The sequence below is a fragment of the Gavialis gangeticus genome, unplaced genomic scaffold (genome assembly GCF_001723915.1).
Source record: "Gavialis gangeticus isolate Ggan-Ray unplaced genomic scaffold, GavGan_comp1, whole genome shotgun sequence".
In the NCBI taxonomy this organism is placed as follows: Eukaryota; Metazoa; Chordata; order Crocodylia; family Gavialidae; genus Gavialis; species Gavialis gangeticus.
The window spans coordinates 8,289,326-8,310,783 of NW_017728997.1; the positions used below are offsets into that span (position 1 = coordinate 8,289,326).

The 21,458-nt window shown below is 41.6% G+C and overlaps 1 protein-coding gene across 11 annotated transcripts in view; it reads right to left on the reverse strand.

Annotated features, from left to right (window-relative positions):
• CHL1 (cell adhesion molecule L1 like) overlaps positions 1-21,458 on the reverse strand; it is a 195,398-nt gene that overhangs the window by 42,365 nt on the left and 131,575 nt on the right. For 8 of the 11 annotated variants that reach the window (XM_019504727.1, XM_019504731.1, XM_019504726.1 and 5 more), the window contains 10 exons: positions 18,501-18,566; positions 17,154-17,285; positions 16,377-16,514; positions 15,808-15,919; positions 14,267-14,433; positions 11,389-11,554; positions 10,523-10,647; positions 6,236-6,337; positions 5,840-6,037; positions 4,421-4,491 (listed from right to left, as the gene is read on the reverse strand). In XM_019504727.1, coding sequence (XP_019360272.1) covers positions 4,421-4,491; positions 5,840-6,037; positions 6,236-6,337; positions 10,523-10,647; positions 11,389-11,554; positions 14,267-14,433; positions 15,808-15,919; positions 16,377-16,514; positions 17,154-17,285; positions 18,501-18,566 — 1,277 coding nt within the window. The remainder of the gene's footprint in view (positions 1-4,420; positions 4,492-5,839; positions 6,038-6,235; positions 6,338-10,522; positions 10,648-11,388; positions 11,555-14,266; positions 14,434-15,807; positions 15,920-16,376; positions 16,515-17,153; positions 17,286-18,500; positions 18,567-21,458) is intronic. The other 3 variants (XM_019504728.1, XM_019504729.1, XM_019504735.1) reach the window with 1 other exon arrangement.

Sequence of the window (21,458 nt, forward strand, 5' to 3'; positions counted from 1 at the left end):
TTCGTACTTTGAGTCCTCATGTCAAACTACTCTTAAAATGTATTTGTAACTTAGATAACCATTGAAGAATGCAGTAAATCAAACAACTTTTCCCCCAGAATATAGGTATAAATTCTTAAGCAACTTTTTCCCCCCAGACAGAAGTATACATGAATACAGTATGGCTCAAATCCAGCAAAGTGCATGAACTCCCCCTGAAAAGTACTAACATGCTTTTTCTGGATCTTAAACAAACTTTAAATTTTATGCTTGTTCTTCACGTTTGTTACAAGCTTTATATAATATATAGGCATAACTGACTAAATGAAAATGATTGCTGATTACTTAAAATCTGACCTTTGCACTGCTAAAGCCCTGCAACAGGGACTTTGTTGAAAACACTGCTTGGGTTTCCAGTCATGGAAACTTAATGTTGCTGTCAGCAGAATTTACAGAACTTTTTCAGTTTAGTCTTACATTTTAAAGGAAATAAAAATAGAGGTTAATGACTTGTAACAGGAGCTCTTTGAGACTCAATATATTCGTGCTCATGGGACGTGTCAGCCAGTACAGTTTAGGTAATGGTATTTTTTCATAGTTGTGTCCATTACAATGCTTACACATGTAATGTGGACCCATGGGGAGCTGCACACTCAGGATGACATGGTCCCATGGACTGAATCAGAGCCAGTTCATGGTCCCTCCACAACTGGATCTGGCCTGTGAGATCATGCCTACGTGTTGGATTGCATCAACAGACAGACTCCACATGCTAGACCAGTGCCACACCACACAGATTTAAGCACCAGTTTTCTGAAGACAAGGCCCTAAGAGGAGATGTGGTGCCCTCTACTGCTTCAGTTCCTTCAAGAGGCACAATTTCATAGGTATTCAAAGGATGTAGGGAAATAAGCAGGAAATACGACTATACAGTCTACAATGAAGAAGTCCCATTGCAAATAACCTACATTTCTATGAATTTACTTTGTATTCTCATGCACATGGGATTGCTTGGTAAGCCATAGTCTTTAAATAGATGATGAACACAGGGTCCAAGGTGAATAGGGACTGAAGTACTGCCCTAACAAACTGAGCCTCTGAACTAGATGCTAGATAGAGGGAATAGCAATTCACAATTTTATGAAGAAAGCTGCAGGAAACAACCCTCCATATTTTCAATGACAGAAAGGAGTAACCACAGCCCTAGATAAGCCTTTTCTGGTCCCAGTAGAAGAGGGATAGAAATGTTCTTCTATATAACGTCAAACCCATCTAGATAAAGACTCTGCAGAAAGATTGTGGTTAGCTACATACAAAATAAAAAGCTTAAGTGACTTCTGAAAGTATTAAGATAGTAAAACAAACTGTCTTAGCATTTAAAGTATTAAGCAATTTTGAATTTTTCTCTAGGAGCATAAGATTTAAGAAAAGTGGCAAATTAATTCTTTGATATATATGGAAATAATACCCTCTCAAAAAGTATCTGGGGTTAAACAAAGTACAAAGTTAATGAGCGCTGATTCAGGTAATTCACTTACTTACCTGTCTGATGTTATGGCTATTTAACTAGCTAGATGGAACAAATCGCAAATCTCACCCAAAGTCAAATGGAGGATTCATGAATTGCATTCAGACTAAATTTAGGTCCAGGGTAGAACCAGGGTATTTACTCTTTGATACACATTAACTGTTTTTTTCATGAATATCTTGACTCCATTAGCTAAAGTATAGGAACACACGCACTGTTAGGCTAGGGTCAGTCATTACACATTCGCCGGTTTAAGTGATCAGAAACTGGTTTAAACCTGTAACAGAACAGATGTTCAGTGCACATAAACCAGTTTCAGAATGACTGAAAGCGGTTATAGTATCAGACTTAACTGGTTTGGCTCAAACTGGCAATGTCTGTCCCAGACCCCTGGCTGGTTTCAGATAAACTAGAATCCCCCAGCATCCCAGCATGCTCTCGGGGCTGGGCAGGGCCCTCTGCTCCACAGCAGGGCTGGCCCCTCCCCTCTGCTCCCTGGCTGCAGCTCCAGAGACTGCGGGCTACTTTCCCCCTCCCCCTCACCACTCCCCTCTGCCTTGCTGAGGAGGTGTCTGTGTATTAGCTAGCAGACCACATACTGGCTACGGTCCCTGCTAAATCAACAGGTAGAATCAACAAATAGGTGGTAATGTCCTTCTGTTGAATTGCGTGATAAACACTGTTATCAATTCCTTGCTGGGCTAATCACAGCATCCTGCCAAGCCTGGCCATGCCCCTCTCAGCTCCATGCTGTGGAAGGAAGGAGGGATGCTCTAGCACCTCCAGCTTCCACCCTGAGCAACTGCAGGCATGTGCCTGCATTTCTGGGATGTCTGTCTGGTTACAAAACTGATTTAGCCTAGCCAGGTTAGACTAACCTGCAAAGATTGAGTCAATGCAGGTGCAGGCTTTTTGAATGTCTGCCCCTAGCCTTTGAGAAGAAACTGAAAGTCCCCACGCTTTATCTGAAAAAGTATTCAGAATATTACAGAGTTGTCTTTAGGGAAAATGGTGTTCTGGTGCTGGTGCCAAAGCATATTTTGGCTTCCTACCCACAGAAGAAAATAAAACTTCATGTTGGAAAATAAATTCTAGTTTAGAGTTAAATTTCAGCACTGCTTGACTATTTATTTGATCTCACTTGATGCTGCAGATCCTTGGCTGAAAACCCTGCTGCTAATGCTCATCTCGTGTGTTAATCCAAACTTGGCAGATTAACATCATTTTACAGAATCAGTGTATGTATCTTTGGCTTTTGTTTCCTGGACAGAAAGTCTTTCATGCATATAAGGCACAGCATTTCTGCCATGAAGTGTATAAGAAAGCAAATCAAAGAAAAATGCTGTCACAAATATATATCCCTAATTGAACCATGACCTTATGTATCAAAGCCTCTCCAGTCCTATTCCACTCCCTTCAATGTCTGCTCTCACCTACACTTGTGCAGTGTCTGAACTAAAGATTGTGAAGTTTTTTGGCTGACATCTCTATCGGCTCCATGAGGCACTTAACACATTGCTGGGTGTGGGACAAATAATTCAGAACAACATGTGTCTGTGCTGGTAGCTACCACTATGCATCTATAGTATAAAAATAGAATGTTTTAACTGACTATGGACTATATTGTAGAATGAAGCTTCATATTAAAGTGAAAGTCAATAGACCCAGAAGACCACGTCCTCTGAGAAAGAAACCCACGTCTAAATTGAAAATTTTGGTTGCAAAAATGTATGCTGTCATCTGACAGAATCAGGGTCAAACTTAGGCTCTCTACACCCAGTGCAAAACTATTTAATGCCAATTGCACAAAATATGTTACCTCCACAAATATTGAAACTTGATTTGAAGGGGAGATAATATATATTCTGTGAAAGTGCCTGCATGTAAATAGCAAACAGATAGACATTTGAAGGCTGGAACTCTGCTCTTGACTATTTTACAGGAATCCTTAGACTCTCGTTACCATTTTTAGATTTTTTTTATGTAGTGTAAGAGTGTACTCTCAGGGTTTATTCTCCCCACACTACATGAGGAGTTTATATATTATGAACCTTCTTCCTTTCTCCGTAACACTTGACATTTAGGAAACAAAAATGTATTTTGACAACAAAAGGTAGAAAAATATGAGATAAGAAGTCCTAGCGCCACTGAAGTCAATTAGAGTTGTGCCTTTGACATTAATGAGTCTGAGGATTTCACACCCAGGAAGTTTATTAATGGTACCTGCAAGACAAATAGTATATTTTGCCAGGGGAAAAGGCAAGAGATAATGTTGGAAGTGTGTACACACTTTTAAGATAACCCTCAATCTCAACAATGCTTCAGAAAGTAAAACGTGGGAGAAAAAACCATTTCATATATTGCATCAGTGTTGGGCAGAGTGATGAAGTAGCATCTGATGAAGTAGATTGTTGCCTATGAGGCTCACACAGCTCTTAGCCAGTTAATTTCTTAGGCCATGTTCAGGCAAGCAGGGGCATGCACTTACAACGGCACAAATAGTAGTGGCACAAATTTGTGCTACTACTCTGTGCCTCAGTGCATGCCTCTACACGTGTGCTTTGTTGCGAGACAAATTTGCCCACTGTAGGCAACCTATTCTTGCGCAGCTCCTCCTGGAGTGGTAGAGCAGCCAGGGCACAAATGGAGCAGTAGAGACATTCACTGGAGCATCTCACTGGAGGACTAAGCTTTCGTTTGTTCTGGGACATGCTTTTGTAGCGTGTTCTGCGCTGCTTTTTCTCCCGGTGCTTATTTTTGCTACCTGAAATCGCAGTAGCAAATTCTGCCCCAAAATGTGCGGCTTGTGCTTGTCTGGACACGGTCTTAGCATGAAGTCAGAAGGCAGGACAGGGTAGCACCTAACACAACTAGCTACTCTCAGTACCACTGATAGAAACGTTTAAATATTACCTCCCATTTCATAATCATTTCATTTGGTTGAGAAGCTTCAACTCGGATGTTTTCTGGGTTCTTGTCTGGAGCTGTAAGAGCAAAGCCAGGAAGTTAGTTTGCATGGTCTGCCTTTAATGAATCTTCTCTGTGTCCTCCCACCACTCCACCCACACACATCTCCCCATGTCCAACATCTTCATTGAACAAACAGATAAATACCAGAAGTGATGTGTTAATTCTCTGACTTGGATTTTGAGAACGAGTGTCTTTGATTAAGTCAAGTGTCTTTGATTAAATTACTTGACACAGCACAACTTCAGAATATTTCTATACTGATAGATAGGCACATGCTTTAGTGAATGGTGAAGTCCTGACCCACAATAATTTCTGCCCCGGCCTTTAAGCCCTCCTGTAACTCAAGGGCAGAGCTGCACTTGGCTTTGCTTGCTTCTGGGTCCCCCTTGTTTCCTGGTATTAGTCAGGGTTGACTGGCATGCCGCACACAGGAGGCTGTCAGGAAATCTACCACCAGCAAGACCACAATTTGTCTCTGGGTCCTTCTGAGTCCAGCATGGCCCTTAGTGAACAAACATGTTGTCTAGATGGTTTCACTCTATGGCAGCCTTCTTTCTTAGAGGTATCAGCTGATGCTAACCTGGGTCCTTTTGCATTTCAAAGCACCAGATGTCGGGGGATTATTCAGAAGAGACATTTCCCCCTATGGGGATGGAGAAACAGAAGGTGCATCATTAGCGTGAGTCAGAGCTGAAAAGCTGTGTAAGGAGCGGAGACGATATAAGGGGAAAAAATGACCCTAGAGTTACAGAAAAGAAGAAAGCGAGGGCAATGCAAATACAACGCTGAACAGCTGGCCTATAAAATGACTTTCAGGAATCAGTCATTTAATGTTACAATGAGAAATGCACTGTGAATGGAAATCTGTGACAAGCTGAGTGCTGCTGGAAGGCTTACCATAAATCTTGCTAAAGATCCTATCCAACTCCTGCTTCTGTACGCAGGGCTACATTGAACCTCAGTGCCCCAGCCAGAACTCCTGCAAGCATCATGCCTGACTTCTGTACACTGCTGTCATGGCACACGTGTGCCTGCTGCTTTGCCACCCGTGGCAAAACGCTGTATTCCCTAATGTAGGGCTCTGGGTCTGCTGGCTGGTGTGGAGGGCTCTCTATCAGACCCTTCTGTTGTTGGAAAATAGTCACTGCAAGTGCATCTGCTGAATTTGACTTCAAGGAGAACTGTTCAGGGAATAAGAGGCTCAGGATCTGTAAAAGTATAACAGTCTAGTCCCAAACCACATTACCTGGGCTGAGAAAACAGCAAAAGCTGTCCTGGCATATTGCATATCCTTATACAACAAGTCAGGGTAAATGTTATGTTAAAAAATGAACACTCAGGATACTAGATGGCAGTATATACCAGCTGGAGGTGTCTCATAGCGTGCTGATGGCTCACTAGCCCGGCTTCTCCCAACAGCATTAACGGATATAACACGGAAGTGGTAATTTATAAAAGGGGCCAAGGATAAAACAGCGGTCGTGTCATTCCCCTGGATTCGGGTTAGTTCTTGCCACTTCCCAGGCTCCCACCGATTCTCTTCAAATTCTATAATAGACTCTGGAAGGGAAAACAACAAGAAAGAGAAATAGCCCATATAAACCGAGTAGCAGGAAGGGAAGAAAACAAAGTAACAAGAAATGAACTTCAGCGGTACAACCAATCAAGTGTTTCTATAAGCACCGGATGGTTATTCTAACTGACACAGCATGCCACATCTCTAAAAATAGCGAACCATGTTGGCCGAATCCTTCATACCATTAATAGGACTGTTATGACTGTCTCCAGCTATCCAGGATAATCTAATACTTCTGTCCTGTTTCTCTGAGAGTTGAAGGGCTGCAGGTGGGTCAGGAACATCTAAAAACAGAGGAAAGAGGAGAACAAAGATCAATTTTATATTTTAAAGCATTGAGTATTGGCCTATCAGCCTCAAGTCAGTGGTCAAATTCCCTCTAACTTCAGCGGGAACAGAGCACCACTTTCTCTAAAGCCAACTCTGAAAGACCCCACACCTTATCTGAAAAAGTATTCAGAATATTACAGTTTCTTCTCTAAGGCAAGGGGCAGACATTCAAAAAGCCTGTGCCTCCATTGACTCGATCTTTGCAGGTTAGTCTAACCTGGCTGAATTAAATCAGCTTTGTAACCAGACAGAAATCCCAGAAATGCCAACTGCTATTACTTTTAAAACTCTCACCTTTTTATACAAAGGCGAGATGAATCCTTTCACTTCGCCACCTTCTGATAAAGACTGTGTTCATTCTCAGGAGCATTAGCATCCACTCACATTATAGTATCTGCCATTATAGGGATTTTTTTTTCTTTTTAAGTCAATCCTAAGGTCTATTTAAATGTTAAAAAATCTTGATATGGTTTGAACAGAAAGTCATATTTGCTTCACTTGGTTTTGCTCTGTCCAAACCAGAGGTTAGGGAAAGAATCTGACCTCCTACAGAAAATCAATTCTCTGCTGGGATAAATGAGAACAGAGTATTCATTACCCTTGGCAGATTTCCATTCTAGCCCCACATTATGAAGGGACCAGAGAGCATATGCCTCATCTTCCCGGTTTATTCTTTCTCCAGAAACCATGCCAAAAGGTAACAGGGCACTCAAATGCCAATGTGACAAGTATATGGCAAGGACTGGGCTAGAACGCTTATCTTTGGGCCCTAGATAAGATTATTTAAGCTCTAAGAAAAGGGACTCTGCCTTCAACTGCCTCCAATGCATCTATCAGAGTTGGTTTTCCAAGATGCATATCAAAGCATGTTACTGGATTTTATAGCTGGGCTGACTGAGACTTAACCCCAAATAAACCATACAAAGGAGGAGTAACCAGGGAGCTGGAAAGACAGCATGGGAGGAGAGACTTGTTTTTGCAGAATGACTTTTTTTCCCCCAGGAAGTTTATATAAGGCAGCAGAGACAATCCAAGATGGGGATCAGCCTATGTCTTTGAAATGTCTTTCCTTTCCTATGCTGAATGCATTTAACACGAGGCACAGTCACACAGAGGGATGGTTATCTTTGCCCTTTGTGGCTTGCTCTTTGTCAGTGTGCAACAGGGTGATATGGAACTAGCTTGGGAAATAAAATGTATATAGGCTGATATTAGCTCTCCTGATGATGATGGCCTAATAATACTAGCCCCCACTTCCTCATTTCATCAGTGTTGTGGTACAGTAGATATGAAGATAAAAAATAAAATCCATGCAGCTTCCAAACTGTGTCACAGTCCTGAGCGAAGCTTTTAGCACATTTATACAGTCCCAGGTAGTGCTGTATGGAGATAGCAAACTAGCTCTAAATGAGCTGCCTCCAGCACTGGAATCATTATAGCCATAAGGTTAATATATCCTGCTGAGAAGTTCAGGCAAATTATCCTGAGTAGAGCACGGTGCTAACACTTCTCTTGACCTCCTTCTCCTTCCCTGAGAAATCATCTACAATTGGCCAAACCTGTAAGTTCAAACTGCCAGCAAACAAGATTTGAAAACTGCATCACTATAACACGTTAAAGTAAAAAAATAAAAATAAAAAAAGCAGGAAACCAGTAAAATAGCTGATTTGTGCCTTCACACCTTCCTTTTGACATGAAAAAGATAAAAAAAATATCTTTTTGATTTATACTACCTTTCTCCCCTGCTTGGAAAATACATTTGAAATGTCAAGCAAGCCAAATCCAATCCCCCTGAGTTTTGCTAGATGCCCTCTTGTGGTGGCACGTGGGTTTTTTGGGGGGGTTTTGAGTTTTCATATCATAAATGGAAAAACAGAGGGGCTGTCTCTTAAACTAAGATTAATACAGTAAGCTCATTAATCATGAATAACAAAAAAAGGGTGTTAAGGACTGTCAGTACAAATTTGTTCTGCTCCCAATTCCTAAAATTGTGGTATCTTTCTATTAGTGGTGTTTAGTTACCTAGTTGCAAAATGGCTTCTCATAGGAGAAAACTAGTGCAATTTCTGTTTTCAAAAACTACAGACCTCTTATATACCAGACCGAGAAAGTACAGGACACAAGATTGCCTCCCTGCCCTCCCCTTTTTTGTGCAAATCAGTTTTTAAAAGGAGATATAGCCCTTCATGAATTGTACATACATACAGTACTGTAAAGAAACTGCAAGTCATGTTGTTAATTTACTTTTCTTGAAAACTCGTATTTATTATTAAAGCACAAAATAACCATAAATCAGTCCAATCTGCAGGGTCCTCAATCCTGAGGCGCCTCTGGTAGAAAATAAATGGATGAAATTAAACTGAAAACAATAACTTGACGTTAAACGAATGTTTTAAGGACCCTGTACCACGGTTGTCTTGCATAAATATGTAGACTGGATACTGGGAATCGAGTGTCACTGAACAGGTTCACCCCCCACCCAGGGCTTCAAGAAGGGTTTGGGTAGGCACAGCACAAGTTGAGAAGAGGGTCAGGAGCAAGAAGTATGGTCCAGTGGTTAGAGCGCTGGCTTGGGACTTGGACGACATGAGTTTAGGCTCCTGCTCTGGTGTAGACATCCCTTATGACCTTATGCAAGTCAGTCAGGTTCAGGAGCCCAACTCTAATTTTGATGCCTAAATCTCTGATTCCAAAAAGAGGTGCAAATAAGAGACAGAACAATATGGGGACTAGCTCCTACGCAAGAAAGCTTCGTGGTAAGATCCAAATTAAACTCCCTGTTCTGTCTGAGTCAGGTCTGACTTCTCTAGGCATGGAGCTCTAAACAGTCTGCCTCTAGCCTAATCAAAATAATTAACTAAACATAGTTTAACAGCTTCAAGAAAAGAGAGTCAGAGTCTTCCCTCCTCCCCAATATGTAATAGTCCAGAGACCATGACACTTACCTGTATTATGGAAACCCAGGTTCAAGCCCTGTTCAGAATCAGGCAACACTAAAACTTGAACCTAAGTCTTCAAAGTGCCTGTAGACGGGCAGGAGACCTGCTCCAATGTGCTGTAATTACAGCGCGTCAGAGCAGCCTCAATTAATTGAGGCAACAGCAGAACTGTTTCACTATTACAAATAAAGCTTCTGGCCTGCAATAGCTACTACAAGGGATTTCATTAATCGAGTCTGCTGGAGTGTGCTAATCAGCATGCTCCAGCAGCCTCAGCGTCTCATGTGGTCAGTGTCCCTGCGCTTCAAACTGGTGGTGGACGCTTTAACTCAAGCACATCAAACAAGCTTGCCTCGCTGCCATTTTGAATCATGGGATGCTGAATACATGAGACGCTGTGGGTGCTTTAATTAGAGCGGCTCCTGAAAGCTGCTCTAATTCAAGCACCCACCTATCCCCCACCACTGGAGCACATGTAAAATGCCCCAACATCCCAGGTGTATGCTTATGCTACCAGGATATTCTGGGAAGGGGCATGGGCCACTTACAGTCTCATATTTCCATAAAATGCAAGACGTTGAAAGATATCGTTAATACATATTAAGTATACTAGACAATGGACTTAGGAGCAGGACTTTACATAACTAAATGTCAGTTCCTTAAGGGGTTTTTTTTCTCTACAAATCTAGTGTTCCCCAATGTAACGAGAAGAGGTTCATACAATTTATTTCAAAATACAGGGTGGCTTTATCTATGTTAAATCTATCCAACTCCTAAGAAAGTTCCCATTGGGCCATACTTTACAGGCAACGCACAGTGGAGCGCTACATGGAGGCTATGGTGAAAGACTCCTCTGAGGCTACAAGGCAACGGCGGGACTGTTTTGCTATTTCAAATAAAGGGTCTGGCCTGCTATAGCCACTATAAATTATTAGACTGCCTTCTTACAAGAGAAAATGGCTTCCTCCTGTTCACTGTGCTGAAGATTATGTTATAGGTATCTTTTATTAAATACTCTGCCTCTGAGATCCTTGTTTCCACAGGTGCTGAGAAAGCATATCCTTAACTGGAGTTAATTGGACTTGCAGGAACTTAGAAAATCAGGCCACAGAGGTTCTATAAAGTTAATGGGCAAGTTTTTTTAAAAAAGGCTGTATTAGTGTTTAGTTTATTGCAAACCAGGAAACAAATACTACTTACCAAGGACAATCAATTGGGATTCAGCTGTAACACGGTCTAGAGATGTACTAGCCACACAGGTATAAATACCTTGATCCTCCATTGTTACGCTTGATATGAACACTGTGTCCATGTCAGCAATTATCCTTCAGGACAAAATACGTATACAAATTAGAGAGGAGAGGAGAAAGAGAAAATGTCAAGGTATAGAATAATATAATACAGGAATTCACACATCCATTACTGTCAGCCTCAAATCGTCCAGCAGGGTTAAGGGATTAGTCCTAGTCCTCCTTAAGTCATCGGCAAATTAATATTTGGAGCAAAATTCAGCCAGGCTTCACTCATCCATAAAACTCATATAAAACACACATGGTGCTTTTCGCATGTACAGTTTAAACTGAGGCTACCAGAGACCTCTATTCTATTCACTTTTTGCGTGCTGGGATGAAGTGTCAGATTTTGCTCAACTCTTGGCACCCAAGTGTTGAATGGCTGGATTGAAATTCTGGTTTCATTGATGTCAGTGCCAAAATTTCCAACGACTACATTTGGACCAGAATTTAACGCTTTGACAAAGTTTAAAAGACAAAGTTTGATGTTTTGTTATGCCACATAGTCCCCTAATGCGATGCACTGCTCCACAGCATAGCAACTGAATATGAACCTACCTGGAAATCATGGCTTCAAACTCCAAATATTTTTTATATATCCATGTATCGGAAAAACAATGCAGATTCAGTCACAATGAAGCGTTTCACTGTTAGACACCCATATGTACTCTTCAAATTATTACGTTTCGTGTCATAAGGAAATAAAATTAACTAGGCTATATACAACAGAAGGCAGAGTATAAAGACAAGAAGTTTCTGTTTCGTTTTGTTTACCTCCCATCTTCTGTGCTATTGATTTGGAGCTCATCTCCGTCTTTTCTCCAGGATAATTTAAAGCTGTGTTTCAAGTGTGGGTCATATTCAGATAGACATTTCAATAACACTGAATGCAATTTCAGCACTTGTGGGTTCTTTGGAGTAACTGCAAGCTTTGTAGCATCTGAGGGATCACAGAAAGTTATTTTGATTGATAATATACAAGTGATTATGTTACATTTCCTTCGAACAAAACACAGAGAACAATCCTAGCAGCAACCTAGTGCATTCCCCTCCCCACACCTCCTAAATAGATGCACCCGGTATGACTTGTATATAAAATATGCTACTGTGCAGTAGCAATGAGCTACTATGCAGTATCTCATTACCACTGTGCAGTAGCATTGGTGGGCATTAACTGTGATGCAATGCTACTGCGCTGTATTAATGAGCTACTGTGCAGTAGGTTATTGCTACTGTGCCGTAGTATCTGAAAAAAAAACCTGCCGCAATAGTCCTGCGCTGTAAGAACTGTGCAGTCCACCACTTGGGTGGACATGGGCACAGAGGAGATTTTTGTGTGTACTTGGATTTGTGCCAGAATATAGTTTACTATCTAATCATTTTCTTTGAGTTCAGTCTGTGTCAAAAAGGATCATACCACCAATCTGGAGTTTATAGGAAAATGTCACAGGTGAAAATCCTAGTTAATGGTGTGTTATGAAACGAATGAGGGAGAGAAAAAATATGAATACAATTTATACGCCCAATTGGCATTTCAAATAGACTTTGGCAATGATCCAGGAAAAAATTACAAGCTTATTAAAGTCAAGTGAGAAAAAAATATCACAATCAAGCTGGTTATTTTAAATGACAAATTTGAATGTGGAAGTAGTTGAATAAGTAAGAAAAGTCTATGGGCTGTATATTGCCATATACAGCAAAAAGCATCTTTATGAAAGTATAAGTGTGTTTCCCTGTTTCTTCCCCCTCAACCATTTTGTAAGCCAAGAGGAGACTGGACAAGCACCTAGTTGGGGTCGTCTAACCTCAGCGCTCTTTCCTGCCCAGGACAGGGGGTCGGACTCGATGACCTACTGAGGTCCCTTCCAACCCTAACATGTATGAATCTATGTCCAAATGACATGTAAAATGCTGGAGCTTTTTCCCAACTACCAGCCCTGGAAACTCTGAGTGCCATTACGTCCTCAGTGACACTCATTGACATATGGTCTCAATAGAATCTATCCAACTCCATCATTCATTTTAAGCCAAGAAAAGCATCCCCTAAATTAAAATGGGATGTGTATGTACTAGCGGTGTGCAAAGTGGGCCCTATTCGATTTAGATTCGAATTCAGCCCGGATCAGGGACAGTGATTCGATTCTTTGATTCAGATCACTGTCCCTGACTCGACTCGGCCAAATCCAAATCTGAAGATTTAATGCTGATTCAGAGAATCGGTGATTCAGACATAGACACAGCTTTAAAAGCTTTTTTACATACCTTGAGGTATCGGCATGGCTTGTGAACACTGCGGTGCTGGGGTGGATGGAGCATCCCACAGGAGCACGGGGGCACCCCACCATGTGCTCAGTGGCAAACCCAGAAGTGGATCAGAAGTACTTCCAGTCCACTTCTGGATCCGCCAGGGAGTGTGCTGGGCCCTCCCCTCCTCTGAGCTCCCCCGGTTCAGCAATCAGCCGCAGGGGGATCATTAGCGGCCCCCACAGGCCCAGGAAGTGCCAGTCACCAAACTGGGGGGGTGCAGAGTGGGGGGGACCCTGTGCACTCTGCAGTGGCCCTGGAAGTGGACTGGGGAGTGTGCTAGGGAGCCCCCCAGGCTTCTCTGTGACACTCCATGTGCCCCAGTAACACAATACTCATTAGCCCCTGCTATCTAGAGGTATGTAGAAAAAACATTTAAAGCTGTTTCTATGTCTGATTCTTTCCCAACCTCTCAGAGTTGATTCGAAGGGCTCCAATTCAATTTGAAGAGATTAAAGGGTCCTCTGATGCGGTTAGGATTCAGAGATTCGGCCACAGAATCGGGCCGAATCTGCACCAAATCGAATCGGGGACTGAAGCTTCGCCCAGCCCTAGTAGGTACCACTAATGTAAGAGCAAAAACTTTACAGGAATGCTGCCACTATGCAAAATCAATCCATCCCCCAGGTGCCTGGGACACTGACAGAATGATAAAAAAAAAAAAGTCTGACTGCCCAAATTAATCAAGTAATGTGGATTGTTCCTTTCTAATCCCAATAAATTGAGTAGAACAATGCAAACAGCAAAATCCCAAAGCCTGGATCCCAGTGTAATCCCAATGGGTGGAGTAGGGGACTGCTAGGTGCCCATACATTCAATAAGAGGTTTGGTTCCTTGACAAAATAGAACAGGATGTGTAGATGGGGTAAAAAGAAGTTTAAAGAAGGTAAGGAAGGGGCTTCTGGATTTTTAAGCCTGGTAAAGCAAGGACCTCAATTTGAAACTGGAAAAAAGCAGTGAAGTCTCCAGTAATATTCTGTAACCTGGTTGGGATGAGCCAGCCTTCTTCCATGTGCTAAAGAATATAGAAGGAAGGTTGAACCTAAAAGTATTACCAGATGGGTTCCCAGAAGCACTAGTTAATTAAAAGTTGCAACAGGTCAGGAGCATACTTTTCTTCAGTGTCTCAGACTATGAAAAAACAGTCTTGCATTCGCAATTTAGGGCAAGAGTAAGAGAAAAGGTTGGTACTTCTGAATACAGTGTTGTCTGAAACCCATGTGATAATTTTGGGAAGCAAAAGGTGTAAAACATGGTATTTATAAACAGTACTCGCCAGGAAATAATTAATAAATCTAAAGCCTTGCCATGTATCTAATATGTCTCCATTTATAAAACAAGATGTTACCTCTAATATCCAGATTGGCATTGACTGCACCTTTTCCAACGGAATTTGTCACCCAACAAGTATATAATCCAGAATCTTCTTTCATTGTTTCTTTTATTTCCAGACTGCCATTTTCATATACGGTATAACGTAGACCTTCAAGTGACTGCGTACTGTCTTCTCTCACCCTAACAATACAATAATGCTCATCAATTATTTTCAGGCATTCTGAAACTGGGCTTTCATACAGACAGGGGAATTCAGCGTTAACACTTATTTCAAGAGATTAACATCAGAGTGTCTGGATTCTATTTTCATTTCTTCCTCCGTAACTTTTAAGCAAGTCATTTAATCAGACCATCATTATCATCGAACCAGTGGTTCCAAGTTTCAAAGCTAATTGAAGGTATACCTTTGGTGGGTGGGTCAGAAGCCATCAGGGAAATATAAACACTACCAAATGCCAGTAAGATGGTTAAAATGCCATTATCATGGGCTAAAATGAGTGAAAGCAAGTTGTGCAAGCCAAGGCCTTGGAAAGAGGAACAAATAAGTAGGCAATTGAGTAGGGTCAACCACGAAGTTGAGAACCAGAAGACTTGGAAAGAGTGAGTTGTGTTCAGGATACAAATATGGACGTGAGACTAGGAACTGTGTAGCTTTGGTGCAGAGGATGATGCTTTTGCATGAGTTGGTAATGAAGAAATATTTAAGTTTTAAGTTCATTTGTGTTTGAAGATTAAGGATTTTTAGGTATTGGTTCAGTGGGTAATGTTCTGCAATTGTTGGAACGTATTTTGGTGGGTTTTGTAGAGTGGCAATGGGTTTTGTAAGAGGCAAGTGAAGTGAATGTTTCTAGCATGATTAAATGGTTTTTATTACAAGGATTGTATACAGGGGCAGATAGATGAATGCACATATATATACATGGCACTTTTTTAGTTGAGAATTTTCTAGTACTATTGTTTGGGCGAGAGTTTGAGATGGTTTGCTCTTCAGTGGGACATAACTGTCTTGCAGTTCAAACGCCACTTCCATAGATCTCTACCTGGATAGACCACCTCTTTAAGGTGGTCAAAATGTGTCTATCATTGGTGATGTTACTGAATCCTTCATGGGTTTTGGAAACCACGCGATCACTGACTGCATAGCATAGGGACATTCCTTGGTAAATGTGCTTCACAGCTCGGTGATCTTCTGTCCCAATTATACATTTGTACGAAGAAAGCAACTCATCCAGTGAGGATGGAAGCACCTGATATACTGGCTTATACAGCCACTAATCCCTCAGTTTACCAATTTAAGGGCTATTACAAAACCTGCCTTGAGCAGATATTGGAAGGAAGGATTTAATCCTTGTTCAGCAGAATGTTTTGAGATTCACTAGGGAAAACTCACAATGAATCCAGACAATTGGCCTCATCTTATTCATTATTATATTTAACTCAACAACCATGACAACTAGCAGAAGTTTCAGTGTTTGTATTCTGAGATTAACATAGTTTGTTTATAAACAGCCATTTAAAAGTAGCAGCACACAAACCCAGTTATCAAAGGCTTACCATCTAATAACTGGAGGAGGTGAGGCAAAAACTTTACAGTGCAAGAATGCACTATAGCCCACAACTGTGGCGTAGTCTTCACCCTCTGGGGTCAGCACTACTGGACTAACATCTGAAAAACAGAATACATATTAATGACATTGTGTACTGGGCACTGAAGTTGGTAAGAAACATTTTTCAGAGCCTCCAACTCTAGTAATTGGGTGACTGCAAGACCGAGAAATTCTGCACACCAGAAATTCTTGCCACCTCTGGGCAAAGGTACCTGAGCAGCTGCAGCCCATAGAGGTTGATAATTGAAATGGGACATCAAGATTTCAAATATTTAATAACTAAATATTTTGGTTATAACTATACTACTAAGGGCAAGGTCCAGGTTCCATCCCTTTGGCTTTATTTTTTTTTATACTACCAACCAATATAGCCCAAGTGCTAGTTTAGATAAACAATGGGAACATAAGCAACCTTAGATCCCATCTACAAATTCTGACTCCAACAATTTACCCTGAAGGAGCTAGAAGTTAGCAATCCCCTTTTCATACACATCTTCCTATTGTGAGAGTACTCACTGATAACATTCACGTTGGCAGTCGCCAGGATGGTGCCATGCTTGTTCGTAGCTTCGCACTGATACACGGCACTGTCCTGAAGCTGTAGGTTGATAAGGCTGATCTCTCTGGGAAGGATTTGGCCCCTGTACGTCCTCCCTGAAAGGAAACCAAATATACCAGTAAGATAAGGAACCACTGTTATTACTACTGTTCCAGCAGTTCCCTTTCAAATGCAAGCACAAGGAGTGTGTTGTGTCCTCAGCGTTAAGCTAACAGTTGACCTGACAGCCAGAAAACTGTCCTGGTAGACTAAACATGGGGCTGTGGCTACTCTGATCACCAGCAGAATTTTTTAGAGCCCTTCATAAATATTTTACTTTTGATGGTAGCTACACAGTTATATTTTGAAACATCTCTTCCGGGTATTTAGTGCCTGAGAAAGAACTGGGAAGGGGCCTCTTGCTTCAGCCACCTTCTGGATGTCTTTATGACCACCAGTCCAGGTTCAGAAAAGTAGGATGATAAATCTCAGAGGCCAGCTAGTGCCACTAGAGTTGGATCCATATTCCTTAAAATGCAAACATTATATTGACCGGCTGCAGTCAGTAAATTGAGAGAACTACTGTACAAGTCATCTCCAAATTGTTGCTAATTCTACTTCCTTTGTTAACACTATGAAGTGTTACCTTTGACCAAAACGATCTTCACAACACGTTTGGATCAATGAGCCACTTTTGGCTGGGGGCACGGCACATGTAGAGCCTGGTAAAACGATATCTTGTCCTCTGCACTTACCATCAATGGGCATCCCATTAAGTTTCCACTTTATGGTTGGTTCAGGGTTGCCAATAGCTTGACAAAACAATACAAGATTTGACCCAACGCTGTAAACATTGCTGACAGGCTTCTTTACCCACTGAGGAGGTTCTGTTAAGGAGAGAAATAACATTTCAGCAGACCTTACAACAAAGAGAAGTAGCAATGCACTCAAAACTGCTAAAGCTATCATCTCCCAGCAGATGGCAAACTCTGTCAACTTTTACTGAAGAAGAGTTTCTCTTAAAGAATACTGTATATGTATGCAGTCATGTTTTATTTTGGCTCATGCACTGATTATACTGGAGTTAAAAAATCGAGAAACCTTCCTCTGTTCAGACTAGAACTGCCAAAATTGAATGTGAAGGAGAGGCTGTGCGAAATGGGCACAATATACTTTGGGTGTAAATGTCCACCTGTAAGTGATTGGTGACTGGCAGGTTGGTGAAAATGGCCAGGTTGGATGTATGTGTTTTTTTCCCCATAAAGCCCTTCAAATGTGGGGTTGTTAACTCTGGAATGATATTTGGATATGTCAGAACAGCAACCGAAATGCAAAGTGTCCATTGAAACCGAATCCTCCCACTTGAATGGAAGTATGTGGCTTTCATTGACCTCGATGGGAGCTATGCACTGCTTCCAGGGAAGACCTGTCTGCAATGACAATATTTTCATGACATCAACAGCTTGAGTTTAGGGATTGTGCCTATGCTTGCTTCTCTGTGTGGTCTGGATGGATCCCTGTGCTTTCTCACATTCTGCACATACTAACTACATCCATTGTAATCCCTGGGGCCTCCCTGGATTGTCTTTGGGTCAATGAGAGGTCTAACGATTTCAGTGGGCTTGGACCAGTCTCTAATGGGCAGAAAGCAGTCATCACTCGAAAGTCAACAGTTGTACAAAGTTGTCCACATGGTGGAGCTGTGATCAATTACCAAATTTCTCTGTTATTAGATCAGGAACTAAATGCTACGTTCTAGCAGCAGGGTAACCATTATTTTAGAAAAAAGAAAAACAACCAATGTGTTTCTAGTAGCAAGCACTGTGTGTTAGTTAAATACTATATGTACTTCAACCAAAAATACAAAATGTAAGTGAGGGAGCTAACTTGGACATTTTTTAAGCTGCAGAAAGAGTTTGTATGAACTCTCGTGAAACCTTTCTGGTGTCTACAAAAGAAAGAACTCAAAGCCCTCTCACTGAAGCTATATGAAACATGACTTTAAAAAATAATCTCTATTCTTCTTTTCCCCTACTCCACTGTATGGTAAGGAAACGGTTCGTCTGAACGAAGGGACCAGGAACTTCTATATTTATGCTTACTTCTGACACTAATCCCATCTGAGGCCTTGGTTGAGTCCCTTGACTTCTCTGTCCTAGTTTTCTGATCTGAAAAGATGAATTAATGAATGCAAACTATGAGGATGAATTAGTTAATGTTTATACAAACTCTGCAAATCAGCAGGACTGTTGATTATTAATATATCTTGAGATATGTTTGATATGACACGTTAGAACCAAAAATCATTGCCTTTACATATATGCACTATTAATGACTATGGATAGGTGGTATGACTCAATGAGAGATTCTATAAAATCTCTGTACCTGTCTACTGTACAGAATTCATTTAGGATGTCCTACAGTGGTGCGTCTCAATCTTTGTAGACTCAAAGTCCCTCTTGTTATACTTGGCGCACCCCCTCAGAAATTACCAGCTCTATGGGTTTGTTGCTGACAGAACAATAATAAGCAATTCTTCTGTGGCAAAGGGCTCATAAAAACTAAATAGGTCATAATGTTTTGGATATTATAGTTTCCTACTTGAAATCATCAGGTTTATTTTGTGAATCATGTTTGCACACCTAACAGTACAAACATTGTATGGGCACTCGGTGGCCACCCTTACAAGGATCTCAGGAGGCTTTAGGGTGCCACATCACCTGGTTGAGAATCACTGCTCTGCAATGCTACAGGTAAAAGGACAGAAGTAAAACCCAACTTCAAATGTATCTAAAATATATATTCTATTCATACTGCATTCCAACGTATCCAGGCTCTTCTACTGCCTTCATCACCATACCGTCTAGCAGTGCATTATAAATAACATGCCGAACATATGTCACATGACTTTTCCTCTCATCCTAGAATGCACATGGAGCAACAGGTGAGCAGATTTTGTGACCATCCTTGGCTCTTGTACAAATGCAGTCCATAAAATGGGTCTGGCCCCTATGAAAGCTTTGTCTCCTATCCAAACAACTTATGCTTTTTTACCAGAAAGTTTGGCTGCACCTAAGGAGCACTACTGTCAACCACAGTGCTCATGATGGAGCTATAGGTATCCCTTTAGTTATGCTGGAGCTAAGAAAGGATCAAAAAAGAAAGGATCAAGACAACAATGAAATTATAGTGTCAACAGATTACCAAAGTACAGTTCAGGATCACTATCCATGGAGAACCTGCAGATGGCTCAAATAAACTGAATACATGGTGCTAGTTTCTCCTTATACTCAGTTGCTAAACTGCTTTAAAATCAGAGCTAAAAATTCCTAGTCTACCTGCTTTTCTAATGCTGCTTTTCCAAATAAGAAATGGTTGCAGTTGCCTCAGGAAATTATGTAACTGTGACTTCCTCCAAGTACTAAACTGCAGCCCCTGCCTGAAAAAACCCCGAGAAATGCTTCTGTGGAAAGAGGAGGTGCACTGGAGATAGCAAGGAAACAGGAACCTACACCAAGTGCTTCTACAAAATCCAAAAGTCATCTCTTCACATGAGCAAAATTGGTAACTGTGGACACAAGAAGCACTTCAGTCAAGACCGGGACCCCATTATATTACGGATTGTGTTGGGCAAAACATTTAGAGGTTATATGATTGTTAAATTATAATTAGAAACCCCTGAAATCCTGAGCCTTTTTTAAAAAAGGACTTTCCCTACCGGTATTTCTGGGCCTAGTCCACTGTTCCCAGCTAACCTCTTCTCAGGGAGAGATTAAAATGTTCAAGCAATTAAGCAATTTTCTGGCTGAACATTTTTCTGGTACTATGTTTGTTAGTAATTGCCTGAATCCTTGCCCTCAGTGCATTGTAGGATAAATAAGTGGGCTGCATGCAAATACTGGCACCTGGAAATGCTTTTATGACAGGTAAGGTTTGGTTTTCTCATGCCCAAATATCAGGAAAAAAAAAGATAGGTATGAGACAGGAGAAATGATACCTTAGTTCTGATTTATGAACTAGCAATAGGAAAGAGAATGGGTGGAGTAGCAGAGGTAGTGAATAAAAAAGATAGTCCTTCTACTTCACATGTTAACTTTATCTTCCTGTGTGCACCCTTACAGAAGAGATTATCAGGTCCTCAGGTGCTGCCTATCAGCAAACTCCAGTGAAATCAACTGAAGTTAACAAAGCTACCTTCACTTACCCCAGGTAAGTATCTGCCCTGAATGTGTATGTAGAGGATGAGAATGAACATGTTCTCATAAATAAATTGCTAAGCTGTGCTGTAGATGATTACATGGTCAGGTGGGTGGCAAACTGGCTTAGGGGGTCACACCCAGAGAATGGTGGTAGATGGGTCGGTATCGACCTGCAACGACGTAGGCAGTGAAGTCCTGCAAGGCTTGGTCCTTGGACCAATGCTATTCCATGTCTTCATCAGTGACTTGGAGGAGGGCATGGAGAGCACCCTGTCCAAATTTGCAGATGATTCCAAATTATGGGGCAAATTTAACACACCAGAGGATAGGGAATGGATCCAGGTGGATCTGGTCAGGTTGGAAAAATGGGCAGAAATAAATAGGATGCAGTCCAACAAAGACAAGCGCAAAGTGCTGTACTTGGGCAAAAAGAACCACTGACGCACTTACACGCTGGGGGATGACGTTCTCAGCAGCACGGTAGTGGAAAGGGATCTTGGAGTTATAGTTGACTTCAAGATGAACATGAGTCGTCAGTGAGACAAAGTGATCAACAACTTTATCACTTTATCATCCATTAGCAGATGCATAACAAACAGGTCCAGGGAGGTGATCCTTCCCCTGTATGTGACGCTGGTCAGACCGCAGTTGGAGTACTGTGTCCAGTTTTGGGCACCGCACTTCAAGAGGGATGTGGATAGCCTTGAGAGGGTCCAGAGGAGGCCCCTCATATGGTCAGAGGCCTGCAGGCAAGGCCCTACGAGGAGAGACTGGGGGACCTAGTTCTCTTCAGCCTTTGCAACAGAAGGCTGAGAGGTGATCTTGTGGCTGCCTATAAATACATCAGGGGAGGGCAGCAGG